This window comes from Cololabis saira, chromosome 20 (genome assembly GCF_033807715.1).
Source record: "Cololabis saira isolate AMF1-May2022 chromosome 20, fColSai1.1, whole genome shotgun sequence".
Taxonomy (NCBI): Eukaryota; Metazoa; Chordata; class Actinopteri; order Beloniformes; family Belonidae; genus Cololabis; species Cololabis saira.
In genome coordinates this window covers 18,278,060-18,295,346 of record NC_084606.1, presented here as the reverse complement: position 1 = coordinate 18,295,346, position 17,287 = coordinate 18,278,060, and the positions used below count along the sequence as shown (strand labels likewise).

At 39.2% G+C, this 17,287-nt stretch overlaps 2 protein-coding genes across 5 annotated transcripts in view; one reads left to right on the top strand and one right to left on the bottom strand.

Annotated features, from left to right (window-relative positions):
* Nucleotides 1–10,141, bottom strand: part of hdac8 (histone deacetylase 8) — a 43,960-nt gene extending 33,819 nt beyond the window's left edge. For both annotated transcript variants that reach the window (XM_061710387.1, XM_061710386.1), the window contains exons 1-9: nucleotides 9,938–10,141; nucleotides 9,760–9,812; nucleotides 8,717–8,847; nucleotides 5,295–5,436; nucleotides 3,307–3,419; nucleotides 3,062–3,139; nucleotides 2,872–2,980; nucleotides 2,205–2,377; nucleotides 813–907 (exon numbers count right to left, since the gene is read on the bottom strand). In XM_061710387.1, coding sequence (XP_061566371.1) covers nucleotides 813–907; nucleotides 2,205–2,377; nucleotides 2,872–2,980; nucleotides 3,062–3,139; nucleotides 3,307–3,419; nucleotides 5,295–5,436; nucleotides 8,717–8,847; nucleotides 9,760–9,812; nucleotides 9,938–10,051 — 1,008 coding nt within the window. In that variant the 5' untranslated portion in view covers nucleotides 10,052–10,141. The remainder of the gene's footprint in view (nucleotides 1–812; nucleotides 908–2,204; nucleotides 2,378–2,871; nucleotides 2,981–3,061; nucleotides 3,140–3,306; nucleotides 3,420–5,294; nucleotides 5,437–8,716; nucleotides 8,848–9,759; nucleotides 9,813–9,937) is intronic.
* A 4,324-nt stretch (nucleotides 10,142–14,465) lies between these two features.
* phka1a (phosphorylase kinase, alpha 1a (muscle)) overlaps nucleotides 14,466–17,287 on the top strand; it is a 40,524-nt gene continuing 37,702 nt past the window's right edge. For 2 of the 3 annotated variants that reach the window (XM_061710565.1, XM_061710564.1), the window contains exon 1: nucleotides 14,467–14,757. In XM_061710565.1, coding sequence (XP_061566549.1) covers nucleotides 14,680–14,757 — 78 coding nt within the window. In that variant the 5' untranslated portion in view covers nucleotides 14,467–14,679. Of the gene's footprint in view, nucleotides 14,758–17,287 lie in introns of all 3 variants that reach the window. The other variant, XM_061710563.1, reaches the window with a different exon arrangement.

The following is a 17,287-nucleotide window of genomic DNA, read 5'->3' as shown; positions in this document are numbered from 1 at the left end:
ACTAAACCACATGCAGCATCAATCACAAAAATCTCCACGTTTTATAGTCGGAGAGTCCAGATGCTTTTTCCCAGATTAAAAACATTTAATTTCATTATTAAAATGACAAATAAAGACCCATCTTGAACCTAAAACCCCAGGAACTGGTTGTTGGGCCGCTAAACGCTGGCAAACATCAGCCTGTCCATCATTTCCGGAGGCATGATAATATCATTACATTCAAAATTACATTTTTTTTCATCTTATCGTCGTACATTTCCCCAGTTTAGCCAATTGCTTTTTATGAACTATTGTGAATAAATTATGGCCTCAAAAGATTAACAAATCTCTGAATTCTTTTTTATTTACATTTTAGAGTTAAAAATCGAAAACTCAGTGCTGAGCAGAAGTTTCATGTTCTGTGTTTATACTCATGTTGATGGTGGCACACAGGAAAATCTTTTTAATCTTTTTTTTTTTTTAAAACAACTTAATTCAGATCGGTTCAAGAGTTTACCCGCTTTATACTTCAACCTTCATCTTGCACATAAAACTGATCTGAGAGGCTCATAAGGAAGATTAATAGGAGCCTTGTTTAATACCACAGAGAGAGGAATTGTCATCACAGAGGCCCGTCTGACTCACCTGCAGACAAACCCCTTTATTGAGAACCGGGCATCTTTGATTAGACGAGTGACTCAGCAGACAGCTTTCATGAGTGTGTGTGACAGGACAGTGAATGAGGACAATTGTCCTGGTGTGGGAATATTTTAGTGCGAGTTACTGTAGCTGTGCGGGCCGCGGCGTGTGTGTTCTGGCGTGTGTTCCCATACCTCGTGATCAGGTATTTCAGATGACAGGGTCTTTCCAAGAACTGCTGCTGTCAGGTAGGTCCAACAGCGCGCCGTGTTAGCCAGGTTGTAACCTCCTGGAGGGGCAGAATCAACAGGGTGTCTACAGGTTTGACCAAGGTAAATTTAAGACTTTTTAATACCATTTTCAAACAAGATTTAAGACCAAAATGACAAGTCACTAAGAAAAAGGTTGCCAGATCTGGCTGACAGGTTCCAGCCCAGACGCAACGTAAAACCCTCCGAAATAACAAAAAAAACAGCTCTAATCATACATTCTCTATGTTAAAACCGTCAATTATAAAATGCATAATACATTTCAAGCTTCACAACACCACTAAATAGCCCCCAAAAAGTTCAGGCTCCAAACAGACTACAATTAAATTGAGTAGATTAAAGCAAATCAAATATCAATGAGTTTATTGTGTACGTTTCTACTTTTCTGCTAATAATTTCTCCTAAATATTTAGTAAAAACCAGCCCAAATATATATTTTAACTTGCCCAAAAGGGCAACACAGGTTTTAGAACCTCCGCAGGAGATTCTCCTCAAAACGATGAAATAAACTTTTTAATGATGACTGGATATATTCCCTCTAAAATTAAGGCACTGCATTGAGATTTAAGACAAATTAAGAGATTTAAAGGCCTTATTTTGTCAAAAATGGAATTTATGACTTTTTAAGACTTTTTAAGGACCCACGGCCTCCCTGAATCACGAAAACCCATCACAGCGAGCCCCTTGAAATGTATTTCACTGAGGTAGACAACTGTGACGATACATAAAAAGAGCTGTGGATCCAAAAAGAAAAAAAAAAAACAAAACAAAAACAACTTTCACATTTGAAAAGATGTTGAGTGTAATGTGTCACATCCAAAAAATGAAAGCTACCAGAGCAAAGAGTTTGGAAAGAAAACTCCAGCACATCAAAAGAGTCAAGGATGAAGACGCCGGGCTGGAGTGAACTCGAGAGAACGACAGAAACCAAAGGGGAGAGGAGGACATAACGCATAGAGAAAGTATGTAGGGCAGAGAGGGAGGGAGAGAAAGGAAGAGAGGTCAGATTGTAGTTGAGTAAAATGGCTTCATTGTGTTGTATAATTAGTAGCTATCATCTGGCCGAGGGCTGACGAGTCTGGAACAGGGCGCTGTGTATGCACGAGTCTGTGCAGAGTCGTGCACAAACGAGAGCTAACTGGAACCTACAAGCAAATCCAAAACACAACAGAGGACACGGTGCGCCATCCATAAGTCATTTGCAGGATTTTACCGAAGTTCCTGCATGTAGACACGCCGATACAAGCAAACGGTTCATGCACATATACAACTTCATAGCATCAGCTGGAACAATAAACACACACACATGTAGCGTACCTCCTCCCAGCAGCAGCGTAGGTAGCTGCCACTGCAGGACATACTGCAGACATTTGCCCACCCCCACTGGGGTCATGTTGAAGGAGCACATGGGATCTCCAGCCATGGTGTCGGCGCCCAGCTGCATCACTACGGCCTCTGGGTTGAACTGTGGCCGGACCTCCTGCAAGACACTGGAGAGCAAGGTGGCAGTGAACAAGATGCTGGTCTCCCGCAACGCCCGCCACTCAGGAGACACAAGATCAGAAAAAACTTGAAGACGACCTCTAGTCCTCTTTCTAATGATCTCATAGCTTCAGGAACTGCAATAAACTCCGATGGAGAGATTCTGCTTGATTGGTCCTAGCTGCACAGATGATGGTACGGATATTTCAGTGTTTAAATCCTTATTTTTTTCCACTTTTAAATTGCACTTTTAAGTCCTCAGTTAAAAGGGCCTCACAATGGAAGGATGTCCCTGCAGAAGAGCCCTTGATAAAACGCTGAAACTGCACTGGTTCACTCTTGCAAGGATAACCCTGACCTCCGATCTCTTTCAAGGAGATGCTCATGAGAGTGAAGAGAAAATAGAAGTTCTCCTCAGGGATTCGTAAGGAGGACATGTCTCCTAAGTTGTCATGCACATAACTTTTTATGTACTTTTTTTTTTTTTTTTTTTTGCATTTACCTGGTAAAAACCTGGTAGTATCTGTCATCCTTTATGCCGTCCTCGAGCGGGACGTTCACGGCGTACCAGCGGCCTTTCCCCAGCCCGGTGTCGCAAAGGTCGCCTGTACCTAAACATATAACACTGTCTCACAACACGAGTGGCCACATTAGAGAACGAGCCGGATCTCAGACATCCAGAGACGACTAACCAGGGAAGAATCCTGGAGAAAACTTGTGCAGAGAAACCGTCATGACTTTGGATGTGAAGCTGAAGGCCTCTTCGACACCTGGAAAGTAGTGAGGAGGAGAAAAATCATGATGCATCAGTACTGCTTCATGTTAGATTTGTGAAGCTTTTTTATTCTAAATGCCCTGAGGAGCAAAAAATAAACAAATATATTTAAATGAATTCCAGCAACACAATACCGCCTTTGTTTATTTTCATTATGCGCACCATCTCCGTGATGCAAGTCCACGTCCACGTAAAGCACTCTTTCATATTTCTCTCTCAGCTTGAGGATTCCCAGCACAGCATCGTTCACGTAACAGAAACCTGATGCTTCGTCCCTGAGAAAAGCAGAGAAAACGGCAGCTGGATAAAGTGGAGCGTTAGCTTCGTTATAGCGCCCTCTTCTGGCCGCTCGGTGTAACTGCAGCAGACAAATAAAGGCGCCTGAACACTGGAAGTCAGCTGTATTTGATAATGGCCTTCCATACCTGCCAACATTGGGCTGTGAAAAATAGGGAGATTTTCTGGGGTAGTGGTTGGAATGCTCCACTCACAACATCCCCACCCTGATATAAACAAGGCGACTTTTAATGAGCTTTAAATCCATAGCTACAATGAAATGTGCTAAAATGTACCTCCCAAAATGATTCTACAGCTTTCTTGGAGCCAAATAAGTTTAGTATTAATAACAATAAAATACAATATTTGTAGAATTTTCCAGGTTCCCTTTGTCACCCAAGGACCTGTTGTAATTGTACGTGGCAGACTTTGCAGCTTCAATCACTTTCTTGGAGGGTACATACTTGTGGCCAGGGCTGGTATAGTTTATCCTGCAAGAAAGGAGTGCGCAAAGAGTAGAATTATCCATACTCATTCTGTTTTCTGTGAGGATCTTTTTCACCATGCTGAATGACCTATCTGAGCTTCATTGCTGTGAGGGATGCAGAGTATTGCCTTCATCAGTGATGCCAGATTTGTAAAGCTCTCCTCTTTCCCTAGAAGGCCCCAGAACCTTCAACTCTCTCTTCCTGTGGGAGATCCTTGCTTGCTATGACTTGATACTCCACCAACTCCTCAGCTTTTTTTCAAAGCATTTTCTCAAACAAAAAAAATTTTCAAATAACAAAATAACATATTTTAACCATTTTCCAAACAATAAAATAACTGAAAAAAATCTGAAAAATGTTCAAATATGTTATTTTGTAACTTGAAATTTTTAAATATGTTTATGTAATGCTTTGCTGATGAGAGAATATATTTCTCTATTTTTCTTGTTTTTGTGAGGGGGGATATATTGTTTTTCGGCACTACCTTGTTCTCTATAGCTGATATAACATGAATTACTGTGGGATCAATAAAGTTCTTATTTTTGCCATCTGAGAAAATTAAATATATAATATTTGGTGCCTAACTGTTTCCCAAGTATATTAGTGCGTGTGTGAATGAATAAATGAGACGTAAAACGTAAATTTCTTTGTAGAAAGGCGCTTTATGAAAATAAGTCCATTTACTTGTATTAGTTTACAGCGCAGTCTTGCCACATCCAATATGGCGGCGACGTTGACGTATCGCAGCAGCTCCATGGGGCGGAGCTTGGACGTAGGCAGTGCTTTTGGGTGAGGTTGCCAGGTTTGTCAGGAACCCGTTAATATAATACATCCATGCAGGAACCCCGACACGTGAAACACCATTGACTCATTTCACTTTAAAATCGGGAGATAAGCGGGAGAAATTACAAATCGGGAGCAGGGCGGGAGAAATGGTTGAAAATCGGGAGACTCCCGCTTAAATCGGGAGTGTTGGCAGGTATGGCCTTCTCCTTTAAAATGTTTGTATATTCTGAATACTTACTCTACTTTTTCATAAAGACTTATATAGTCTAGAAGCGCTGGAGATAACTATCACAAAACTGACCTCATTTACACTCTGCTGGTTGTAAATCCACAAGAAAAAAACAATAACAACCTTCTAATTTTGCCGTCATCGCATCACATTTGCCAAAATATGTGACAACAAACACAACGGCACTTTACAGTCCATCTTTGGAAAAGTTATAGTTTTGATGTGAACCCCGCCCGCTACAGATCTTTACACTGCAGCTGTGTTTCATCGATGCTCCGAAGACGTCAGAGTGAGAGAGAGAGTGTTGAGACAATGTGGTGCATTCATGCATGAATACACCCTGAAAGTGCAGTGTGAGCTGATCAGCTTACTTCTTGGCATGGTGCCACCCTCCGGCCCAGTTGATGGCCACTTCACCCTTTTGGTCCAGCAGGCACTGCGCTGCGGTCAGCGTGGCGCCCCCTACCGAAGCGGCGTAGTCAAATATGCCCTCCACCACAGGACAATCGTAGCCTGGTAGAAGACGGACACGTGACGGGAGGGCATGAAGAAAAACAATAGTTTAGTAACCAGTACACTTTATTAGTCAGCTGAGGCCAAAGTGGCTTTGACAATGACAGAGAAAAGCACTTGAGATGAAGTCTCACGTAAAATAAAACAAAGAGATGGAGGTTAAAGAAAAGGAAGATATTCTTTAGTTAAAGCAGCACATAATACTTTATTTCATATTAAAATATCAGTCATCAATCCCCACTCCTCTGGCACTACCAATACTGTTGACACGGCAATATTTTTTTTCCAGTTGTGTTTTACCAACCAACATTGAATCCACTCATTCAGGTGCTATCCAGTTGTTATAACCAGTTACGGTAAAAACTACGTCCCTCTCGTTAATAGTGCTGCCATGTTTCTGACAGAGGAAACAGAAGCATCAGTGCGAAAAGTGGAACATGAATAAGCTTTACTAAAATCACTGTGATTTCATCAAACGAGAGAACTGTGGAGGGGACAGTTTAAATCTGGGGTGAGGTATCTGCCGGGGTCTGACAGACAAACAGACAGACAGGTCTGCCAGGCGGCTCTATGCAGCAGACGGGCTCATGGTGGTGCTTGTAGGATCGAGAAAGAAACATTTTTCTAACAGAATAAAACTGACAAGAACAATGGTTGACTGTACACATATAAATGTATATTTTAGTGGATCATTTTCCCATGAGTCACTATGATTTTGACAACAGAGATCTGCTGCTTCCTCAAAGTCTGCAAACACACAGATGGAGAAAATTGCTTTTTACAACAGGATTATTCAGCTACTGTAGTACATTTTGTTTGTGGTAACCTAAGATTTTCTTTCTCAGTTTCTAAAAGTTTATTTTAAGAGGGAAGGATGTTTATTTAAGTGGATATTGCTCCCTCTCACTCCTGCTTACAATGCTATGTAGCCCATCTACAATCGATTTAGCCGGCAGAGCTACAGTGGAGATCATGACAGAGGTGATTAAGAGACCAAACCAGAGCGATCCAGGACCCTTGGTACCGCTCCGCATCTACGGAAGCCATCTGTGCTAAAAATGACAGAAGTTCCTCTGTGCTGCTTTAAGCCGATACTTTCAAAGTTTGTTACGTTGTCCTCTAGTGGCCACAAGCAGACAAACGCCTTGTCATTGCTGGGGGCTTTAATCAAATAGACTTAAGCCTGAATTATGGTTCTGCGTCAAACCAACGCAGAGCACACGCCGTCGCCGTGATGCCGTCGTGAACCCTTCGGACTTCTCCGTCACTCCATTTCGTTGCGGTGCAGTACCCCCCCCCCCGCAACCGCTAGTTAGCGATCTTTTCCTGAATGGTTTATCCGACTTTTTCCAGTCACAGTAAATCAAAAGAGATAAGGACAACTATTGTGCAAAAAAAAAAAAAAAAAATCACAAAGAAAAGTAGCGCTGAAAGTTCACTACTGCTTCAAACCGGAAACCGGAAATGCGTGGCTTCCAAGTGAACCAATCACTGCCCTCTCCGTCTGCGTGTGGTCTGTGTCACCTCGACGCGTAGTTACAATTTTCAGGGGGTTCACGTCAGTCACGGCGTCAGTGACGGTGTGCGGTCTGCGTCAAAGCATTCCACACGCCGTAGGCACGGCGTTGTTTTGACGCAGAACCATAACTCAAGCTTCAAAGACTGCACTCCCCAAACGCCATCTGCATGTTAAAGAAAGCCACGGGGCCGGACGGCATCTCAGGAGAGGTGCTCCAGGTCTGTGCAGACCTTTTAAACTAGTCACTGTCCCAGGGGGCCGTCCCTCCCTGTCTCAAGACCTCAACCATCATTCTGATCCCAAAGAAGACTTCCATCAGCAGCCTTAACGACTACCGTCCAGCAGCACTTACCCCAGTCATCATGAAGTGCTTTGAGAAACTGGTACGTACACATCATTTCAAATCTCCCACCCAGGTTTGACCCACACCAGTTTTCCTACAGAACCAACAGGTGCACACAGGATGCCATCACCACAGCTGTCCATGCTGCTTTGTCCCACCTGCAGGGGCAGAGCTCCTATTTGTGGACTTCAGCTCAGCATTTACAACCGTTCTCCTCAACAGACTAATGCCCAAACTTTTAGAACTGAGAATATCCAACTCTGTCTGCCTTTGGATCCAGGACTTCCTGTCGGGCCGCTCCCAGAGGGTGAAAGTAGGCCCCCACATCTCCACAGCCCTTAGCCTAAACATCGGCTGGCCTCAGGGAGGAAAGCACAACAGAGACGGTACTTTCTGAGAGTTCTCAGGGATAACAATCTGAGACAGAAGCTTTCGGTGTCATTCTATCGTTGCTCCATAGAAAGAATTCTGACTTACTGTACGTGTGTGTGGTTTGCCAGCTGCACAGTGGATGACGGGAAACCCCTTCAAAGGGTTGTTAACACAGCCCAAAAGATCATTGGCTGCTCACTACCCCTCCCTGGAAGAACTGTACAGCTCTTGCTGTCTTAGTAAGGCTAAAAACCTTCTGAGGGATTCATCCTACCCAGGTCACCAGCACTTTCAATTACTGCCCCAAAGGCTATAACGGTGCTTAACACTGCAAAAACCTTTATCGATAAACCTCCTCCTGTGTTAGACTAATGATAATGAAATGGTACATGCATTCAACACCACCTTTTTCTTATAATCACCAAATGTGCTGCTGAATTTCATTGTCTGTGACTGTGTATGTGCTATCTTTGCTCAGGGTCTCTGCAATCTACTGTTCTTTGTTTTGTCTCCTTAAGCTGCTACGGTGTGTGTGTGTGTGTGTGTGTGTGTGTGTGTGTGTGTGTGTGTGTGTGTGTGTGTGATCTTGTCATTTCAAATGTGTCTTTTAAAGTTCTAGCCTATTCTTTTTCATGCTTTTAATGTTAAATTATTCAGCACTTTAAGGGTTTGTACTGCCAATTTCATTGTACTGGTACAATGACAATAAAGACAATTCTTCTAATTCTTCTTTAAAGACATTTTTATGAAATGAAAACAATCTTCAAACTGCTGCAAATTGTTTCTTTGGTGTATTTGAAAGAGAATTTAAAAATGTAAATCTCTCTAAACCAAGTGGATGGCAAAAACATTTTCTTACTACAGTTTTAGAACAACCTTTTCAACACATTTTTGGCATGACGCAAGGTATTCATGGCTGGAAGATGCTACATTGACACTGCAGTATTTTCTTCTTTTTTTTTTTTTTTTACATAATAATGTACAAATAAATCCCTCAAAGCGGCAGATTGAAGGGTGAGTATTTGAGCGTTTTTTGCTTCCCTCACCTAGTCCATAGTCCACTGACTGCGGGTCATCGTTGTCTCCATCCTGGCTGATCTTGTGAAGATGCTCCAGGTAAGAGTCTGTGTGGAACTTGGCCATATCTTCAATGGTGGCGAGTTGAGGTTTCACGACGCTGGAGTAAAAAATAAACACATATTCACATTTGGCTTTGACAATAACCTCTGTCTCAGGCAATAAAGCTGGTCAAAAGGCTCTGTGAGTGAGAAACCTTCAATGTGAAAGCACACAATAATACAATAACAAATAAACATGCAATTTATTAACTTTCTTAGTAAAGGAGAGGGCTTGCTACAAAGCCCAAACACAGACGATTAATACCAGGTACAAGTTATTACAATACAAGTGGCTTATGCGAACGTATATTACTCCCTCTCTACTTAATCGTTTTGATCCTAATATACCGGACCAATGTGTAACGTGGAGAGGGGTACATCATGTCACTGCTTATGGCAATGCCCAGAGATCGCAAAGTTTTGGAAAGAAGTAATTGGTGTCTTATCCCAGATTATCTCAGTAGATATTCCTATAATGTTTTTTTTTTATGTTGTTGTTTTTGTCTCTGTATCTTTTGTCTGCTATGCTTGTGGGTTTTTTTCATTGTTTTTTTTATTTTATTGTACATTTTATTAACAGATAACTGTATTGTTGTAATAATTGAAAAAATGTCAATAAATATAGTGTTAAAAAAAAAAAAAAAAAAACTTTGATATCTCCTTGATCATTATATATGAATAAATTACCAAGCGTTGCAAATATAAACCTGACCTGAATTACTTTAGCTGGAGCTTTATAATCTCTTGCAGAAAGTCAACTAACAAGGACCATTTTTTCTGTTAATCACCCACACACAACAACTTGTTAAAGTCTGCAAGCGTCCATTCATACAGATTTGCATCGTTAGCCTCCATCTCTTTGAGCAGATAAAATGTTTTGACTAATAACTTAGTGGTTAGAGCTGCAAACTTGTATTAAAACAGTAATTGTATATTCCAGTAAAGTTTCCAGAGCAAATACCAACACTAACCTCATATGCTTCAACAGTCCATAGGCTTCAATCAGTGAGTGGACCATGCTCGCCTGGTAACAGCAAAGATAAAAATAAAACACAAACCTTAATAACAAATCATAGCTCATCCATTATGTTAAAAAAAAATCAAAAAACAAGCAGATAAATCTGAATCCTGTCATTCAAACCAACTCACCCGATTTGGGACTTTGGATAAAGTATCGCAGGTCTCGATATATCCTGGGCTGTAAACATACGCGACGCTCCGTTTGCTGCTGGTATCATCATCGCTGTTTTCTCTGCTACTCATTTGTAATGAATAGTATTAAAAAAATAAAATATTAAAAAAAGTAAGGACTGCTGCTGAAACAAATGTGTAGCAAAGAGATGAAGAGATGAAGAGATGAAGAGATGCGGGCAGCTCCGTCGTCTCCACTCGGTGTTACATAGTAAACATTCCCACCGGCAAACGGAACCGCGGGTTTTAACCCCTCTTTTATCATCTGAATAACCGGGGTGAATTTCAGATGGAAAATATGTTGGGGTTAATTTTATTCGGTATTGTTTAAAATGTGTATATTTACATGATAATGTTCACGTTAAACGAGAGAGCCACAAAGTCACAGGCAATATTCAGCCTGCGGACGTGTATTAAACACCAACGGACGAGGAGAGAAATGCATTCTGGGAGTTTTTGTAGTTTTCTTCACCTAATTGGTTGCAAATGTTAAGAAAGTATGTTTTACTTGAGATATTGTACATAATTGATAAGGATACTTTTCAGTTAATCGCCTGTTTTAAAATCTCTTTTCCAGGAACGTTCCTTAAGTACTAAAGCAGTCATAGGAGAGGGAAAAACGGGGATAACCGAAATTAATTAAATAAAATACTTAGCCTAATGTGTAGGTTATAAGTAAAAACAAATTGTCAAAATAAAAAAAATGTTTTTTCTGTATTTGTTCATTTATGTCTGTGTTTAGATTGAGTCCAAACAAGGCTTTCCCGAGGTGCAAAACACAAAAGACAATGAAAAAAAAAAAGTCAACAATGATTTGTTAGATCAACATAGATTATTTTGATTTTTACTTATTTTATTAGCTAAGCAGTATTTGGCCACGACAAAAGTCCTGGACCACGTGTGAGTGCGCAGAAACTTTATAGTTCAACGTGCACGTATACTTATATTATATTTAGGGGATCTTTTCTGTATGAAAATGATCACAATTTCAAATTACACTTTTATAAGCACCTTTAAGATAATTAAAAGTAAAATGTCTTAACATATTGTAGTGTCCTAAAATGATGTTAACTGTAACATATTTTAATTCAGTATATTTATGGTCATATTTACCTCTTATTTCCTATATTATGGTTGCACCTGTTTACAGGTATAGGGTAAGGGATTCTACCCAAAACAGATTTTGTAATATTTCGATGAAAATCTCCTCAGCATCTGACTTTAAAAAAAAAGTGAATCTATTTATTTTATTTTAATTCTTTTGTACCCCTTCAGTTGAATATCTGAAACAATAGATTTAATGGGTGTCTTGTGATTGGCACTTGGCTTAGCCAATGGCTAGCCATCATCACTTCCATATCAGTCATGATTATGATCACCATCTGCAACATGGTGCTGTGAAGTATGAGGAAAAAGAGGCTTCAGCACCACTCTTCAGAAAATATGATATCAACAGTTTTAATGTCATCCAGAAATCCTGTCATTAATTGCAAGACACTAAAATACCATAATATTTCTGGATTATATCTTTTCCAATGCTTAAATGATATAAAATCAATTCAAGTTAAACCACAGACAGACAGACAGACAGACAGACAGACAGACACACACACACACACACACACACACACACACACACACACACACACACACACACACACACACAATAAGATGAATGGAATAGAATAGAATAACCTATATTTTTCCCACAAGGGGAAATTTGCACAGTTTAAAGTAGCAATAGGCATAGCAGAAATGAAGAGCACGAACTTGAATAATAAGATAGAATAGAATAAAAACAGAGAGGCAGGGCATAAAGCATTAACACATGTGCCCTGCCAGTAATAAGATATAAACTGGCCACAGGAAGATATGGGAACCACTGATATAAAAGCAAGGACGCTCCTTGAGATGCACAATCCAGGAGGAAACGACAAAGATCCAGGAATACATCAATAAGATATCCTCTAAGGATAAGCTGCTAGGTGAATGTCTCAGACACCAGAAAAATCTAGTGAGGAACAAGGTGTGGAGGACGAACCATCATTGAAAGAGAAGCCAATGCTTGGCATGTAACACCAACACATTGGAGAAGTGACTGATACATCTAAGATTAAATAAAGAAACTAAGCCTCACTGAGGTTAAAAGCCAAAGAATTAAAATAGGTTTTCAGACCAGCTGTAAACACTGGAGGAGCCTCTCGAATGTGCGAGGGCAGGTTATTCCACAGTTGAGGAGGAGAGAAGTCAGAGAAGACACAACCAGGTAGCAGTAGCATCTGGTATCAGGTACAGGAACATCTACACTGAGTATGGGTTGGAAGTCCCAAAGCCAAAATGGGAGATACCTCCACGGGTGCTGGAGAAAGAAAGAGAAACGATCCTGTGGGATTTACAGATCCACACCGATAATAGTGACAGCTTAAAAACTGGACATGATGGTGGTTGACAAACTCCAGAAGAGAGCAGTGGTGATTAACATAGTAATGCCAAAAAAAATATGTGTTGAACCCTCAAGCTCCCAGGGCACTTACACATAGAGGAACGGGTGAAGGTGGAGTTATACAGTATGTATCCATCCATCCATTTTCAATTTCTTCTTCATCCTGTACAGGGTAACAGGGGTCTGCGTGACCCTTTCCCAACTCATTACAGGTGAAAGGCAGGGGTTCATCATCCCAGACAGGTCGAGGGTCCATCGCAGGGCCACATATACAGACAAACAACCAGACACACTCACACTTATGGGGAATTAACCTAGTATGCATGTTTTAGGATTGTGGGAGGAAGCCGGAGGACCCGGAGGGAACCTATGCAAGCACTATATACTATCTATGACTGTATATTCCTTTTTTTTTTTTTTTTTTTTTTACAATCTGCAAACTTTTATCTGGCGATAGACTGTAGAAAAGGCTCCAAAGTCAGTGATTTATAGTGTTCAGTTATGATCCGATATATTTTAATCGTTGTTAATCTGTTTTTACGTGACTGTTGATTTGTGGGATTTATGTGAGTGAGGTCAGGGAAGTAGTTGAGTTGTTGTTCTGATGTTGGACTGCACGTGTGCGTAAATGACAAGTGAGTATGTTAGTTACGTCAGCTGTGATGACTGTATATTCATATATAGGCAAGGCAAGGCAAGTTTATTTATATAGCACAATTCAACACAAGGTAATTCAAAGTGCTTTACATCGACATTAAAAGTGGCAAGACATAATTAGACAGTAAATAACAAATAAAATGAAATAAAATTATGAGAAAAGAAGGTAAAATAATAAAAAGCACAAGTTGCTGATTTAAGAGTATGCTTAAATAACAAATAAATGAAATAAAATGATAAGAAAAGAGGTCAAATAATAAAAAGCACAAGTGATATATAAACTATATAGTTATATATAAAATTACACATAAACTTAGCCTAGGAAAAATCCTCTTTGCCAATGGCAAACAACTTTTTTGTCAATGACCATACATATATATCTATATGTATATATATATATATATATATATATATATATATATATATATATATATATATATATATATATATATATATATGTATATATATATATATGTATATATATATATATATATATATATATATATATATATATATATGCAGAGGTGGGTAGTAACGAGTTACATTTACTCCGTTACATTTACTTGAGTAAGTTTTGGGAAATTTTGTACTTTTAGGAGTAGTTTTGAATCACTATACTTTGTACTTTTACTTGAGTATATTTGTGAAGAAGAAACTGTTACTCTTACTCCGCTACATTAGGCTACGTTGAACTGTTACTTTTCTTTTATCCCTTTTATCCGCGTACGCCGTCAATCTCATGACATCACTGGGTGATTCTTTGGGAAAAATGTTTGTTTTTGCATGTTTTGTCACATTTACACAGACTCAAACACACACACACAGAGTTTCTATGAGTTCATGGGCTTGTTCTAGTTCTGCTGGTTAAAAAAGAAAAGTACAAAGGCTTGAAATTTTGTGCTACTTGTGCTTAATTTATTTTTTTATTCTGTTATTTTATTTATTTTATTATTTATTAAAGTACTTGCATTTACTTTAAGCTTATTTTAATTTAAGCTATTTTTTATTTTTTATTAATTTTAATTTATTTTTATTATTTTATTGATTTAATTTGCCTGAAGATGATTATTTTGTACTTTTGTCTGTTTGAATGGTTGTGTTAAAAAAATAAATCAGACGTTACTCAACAATTACTTAGTACTTGAGTAGTTTTTTCACCAAGTACTTTTTTACTTTTACTCAAGTAATTATTTGGATGACTACTTTTTACTTCTACTTGAGTCATATTATTCTGAAGTAACAGTACTTTTACTTGAGTACAATTTTTGGCTACTCTACCCACCTCTGTATATATGGAGAGAGAGACAGAGAGCTAAAGAGACACACAATTTATGTACAAGTTCACGCTTTTATTTTGAAGGTGATGTCTTTCTACATCCGGCACCGCTGCTGCTTCCGGCAGCTCCCGCTCACCTCTCAAGTCTCTTCCAAGCTGCAGCTTTTCTACTTGCACTGAAACTGTCCTCTTTCTGACTTCCTTTTGTCAGAACACAGAAGAACAGAAGAAATGACTACTCTGTTAAGGACTTAGGAAATTTAGTTGTTTTTTTTGTTCTTTTTTTACTTGAAACTATCTGACGTGCAGCGTTCACTTGTCACCATGAGAAGTCGGAGCAACTCTGGCGTTAAACTGGACAACTATGCACGGGTAGTGCAGCAAACTATCCTGAGGCACCAAGTGAGTGTTTAAACTTGTTTTTATCTTGGTTTCACGTCTGTGGAGCGACTCAGCAAAACTCAGATGTTTTCATGCAAGCTGTGGGTGAGGAAAGCTGATATTTCGCAAGGTTGTGGTGCTCTCACAAAACACACACACTCTCACATCTGTGCAACTTAAGCCATGTCTATGACACTTTCATGTGGGGACTTTTTTATATTTAATGAGTGTGCATGGACATGATATGTGTCAAAGTCATGCATCCCTGTGATCTCCTGGCCCTGGATCCGTGCACACCATCTGTGTCCCTCTACAGGTCTACAAGAAAAACATTTATGTCACTCTGCAGAATTCCCTAAGCTCTGATTAGTTTTAATAAAGTACTGAATTTAGTATGTTATTTATTAGAGAAGTCAATTAGTTTAGCTGTCAAAGCTAAATTAAAATGTATGGGTTTTCTACAAACCTTACTGATTGCTTAATTCTCAATTGATTTAATTGAAATTTGTGCTGAACATCAACAAAGTCATTGGGGATAATTTGTGAGTAAGCTGGATAGTTTTCTACCCAAATGAAAAGTCTCCCAGGTCCGAAACCTGTTTTCTATTTTTCTTGTTACCTGGTTGTGATTTTTTTTTTTGACATGTCAATTTAGAGTGGTTTTGTAAAGAAAATTAAGATTGACCACCAACGATAACACATTCAGCTTGAGAACTAAATATCATTTTATTTATTTATTTTTTAAAGTTAATATTTTCACAAGCATTTGCTGGATGTGAAATGTACTGTTAGGTTTTATCTCAGAGATTTGTCAGTCAGATCTGCAGCATTAACATATTTTGGAGGAACTAAATATGTGGACATGCCCCACTTCTATGTGAGGTGGAATAAGATATCAGCTGATTTACATCCTGTGGTCATCGTTTTCTGATTGTCCCTCTCTTGATGTGTCATGTTTTCATTAGGAGACACGTCTGGACTACAGGCAGGACAGTCAAGCACACAATTTGTCCACTGTTTTATATTTAAAAACCTAAATTCATTTAATTCTTGCATCATGATTTTCTTGTCTTTCTCCTGAAGTCTCAGGCAGTTTGGCATAAAGTAATGAGCCTCAGTGAAAAAACTTGTGATGTAAGGAAAGTAACTGTGCCTTGTTGAGTGTTTACAGCGTCTCTCTCTCTTGCTTTGTGAGCTTCCCTTCATGTTTCCCTTCCTCCCATTCATTGCTCTCTATTTGGCTGTAACACAAGTCCGTCAGCCATGGCAACGGCCTGGCGACACACGGGAGAGTGTTTTGGAAGCATCTTTGAGTTATAATGATTGTGTGGCTATAAGGGACCTCTGATCTTTCACCAATTTACAGTTTGGTGAAGTCATGTAGTGTGAAAAAGGTTTTACACGAATATTTCATGAACTTATATGTCTTTCTTTTGCTTCTATTTGTATGTGCTGCGAGCATTGTTGTCTCTTTAGGAAAGTATGACTCCAGTACGGAGTTTTTAACAGCAGACATTATGGCAGAGCTGACTGAAGTGCATCAGTGCTGGGATGGATATCATAAAGAGATATAATAAGATGGAAACCTCTGAACATTTTACCCCTAGTGGCTACAAACGTTCACACAGTCTGAACTTGAGGCAACTTTTGTAAAACCTTTTAGAAACCTTGCTGTTTCCTCATCAATCTAACTGAACCTCACATCAGAATATTATACATTTCTGACTTGATTCACTGAAAATTGGCCTCACAGTCAGCAACTTCAAATTGTTCAGGTAAAAACAAGCTAATGCCACTTGAATCTCAATAATTTACATCCCTTTCTTCCATGTGGCTGGTTACCAGCCCTCCTTGTTACAGATGTTGGGCTGTATTTGATGCAAGTGATAAGTTAGATCTCAGAATCCCACAAGATTTTCTGTCTGTTTGCTACTCTGTTTTGTCTTTTCCAGTAAATTTCCTGAGAGCATATACATGTATATACATGTGTATATAATATAGGTCATTTGACTTTAGAAATAACTAGTCTACCAGTAATTTGACTGTTTTATTAGATCAATAAAAAAAAAGTAAGGTTTTGTGTCCTCTTGGTAAGTTCCCAACTGGTGCTATTTTTCTTTTATTTTCTTAGTTCCTTACTTACTCCCTCTCATGCGGTGTCCCGCAAGGTTCTATTCTTGGCCCACTTCTTTTTTCGTTATATATGTTGCCACTTGGGTCTATTATAGCCAGACATAACTTATCATTTAATTGTTATGCAGATGATCTACAGATCTATCTGCCACTGAAGCCTAAAGCCACTAGTGCACAAAGCTCCCTGCTGAAATGTATTACTGACATCAAGCAGTGGTTGGCACACAATTTTTTACATTTAAATGAGGACAAAGTGCATTTGGTTTGGTGACACCGTGGCGGCTGACTTTGGCGCTTTGTCCGGATCTTTCAGTCCCAAAGTTAGAAACCTTGGAGTTATTTTTGATAGCTTTTTAAAATTTGACCGACAAGTGGACAATGTTGTTAAGACAAGTTTTTATCAGTTGCGTCTTTTAGC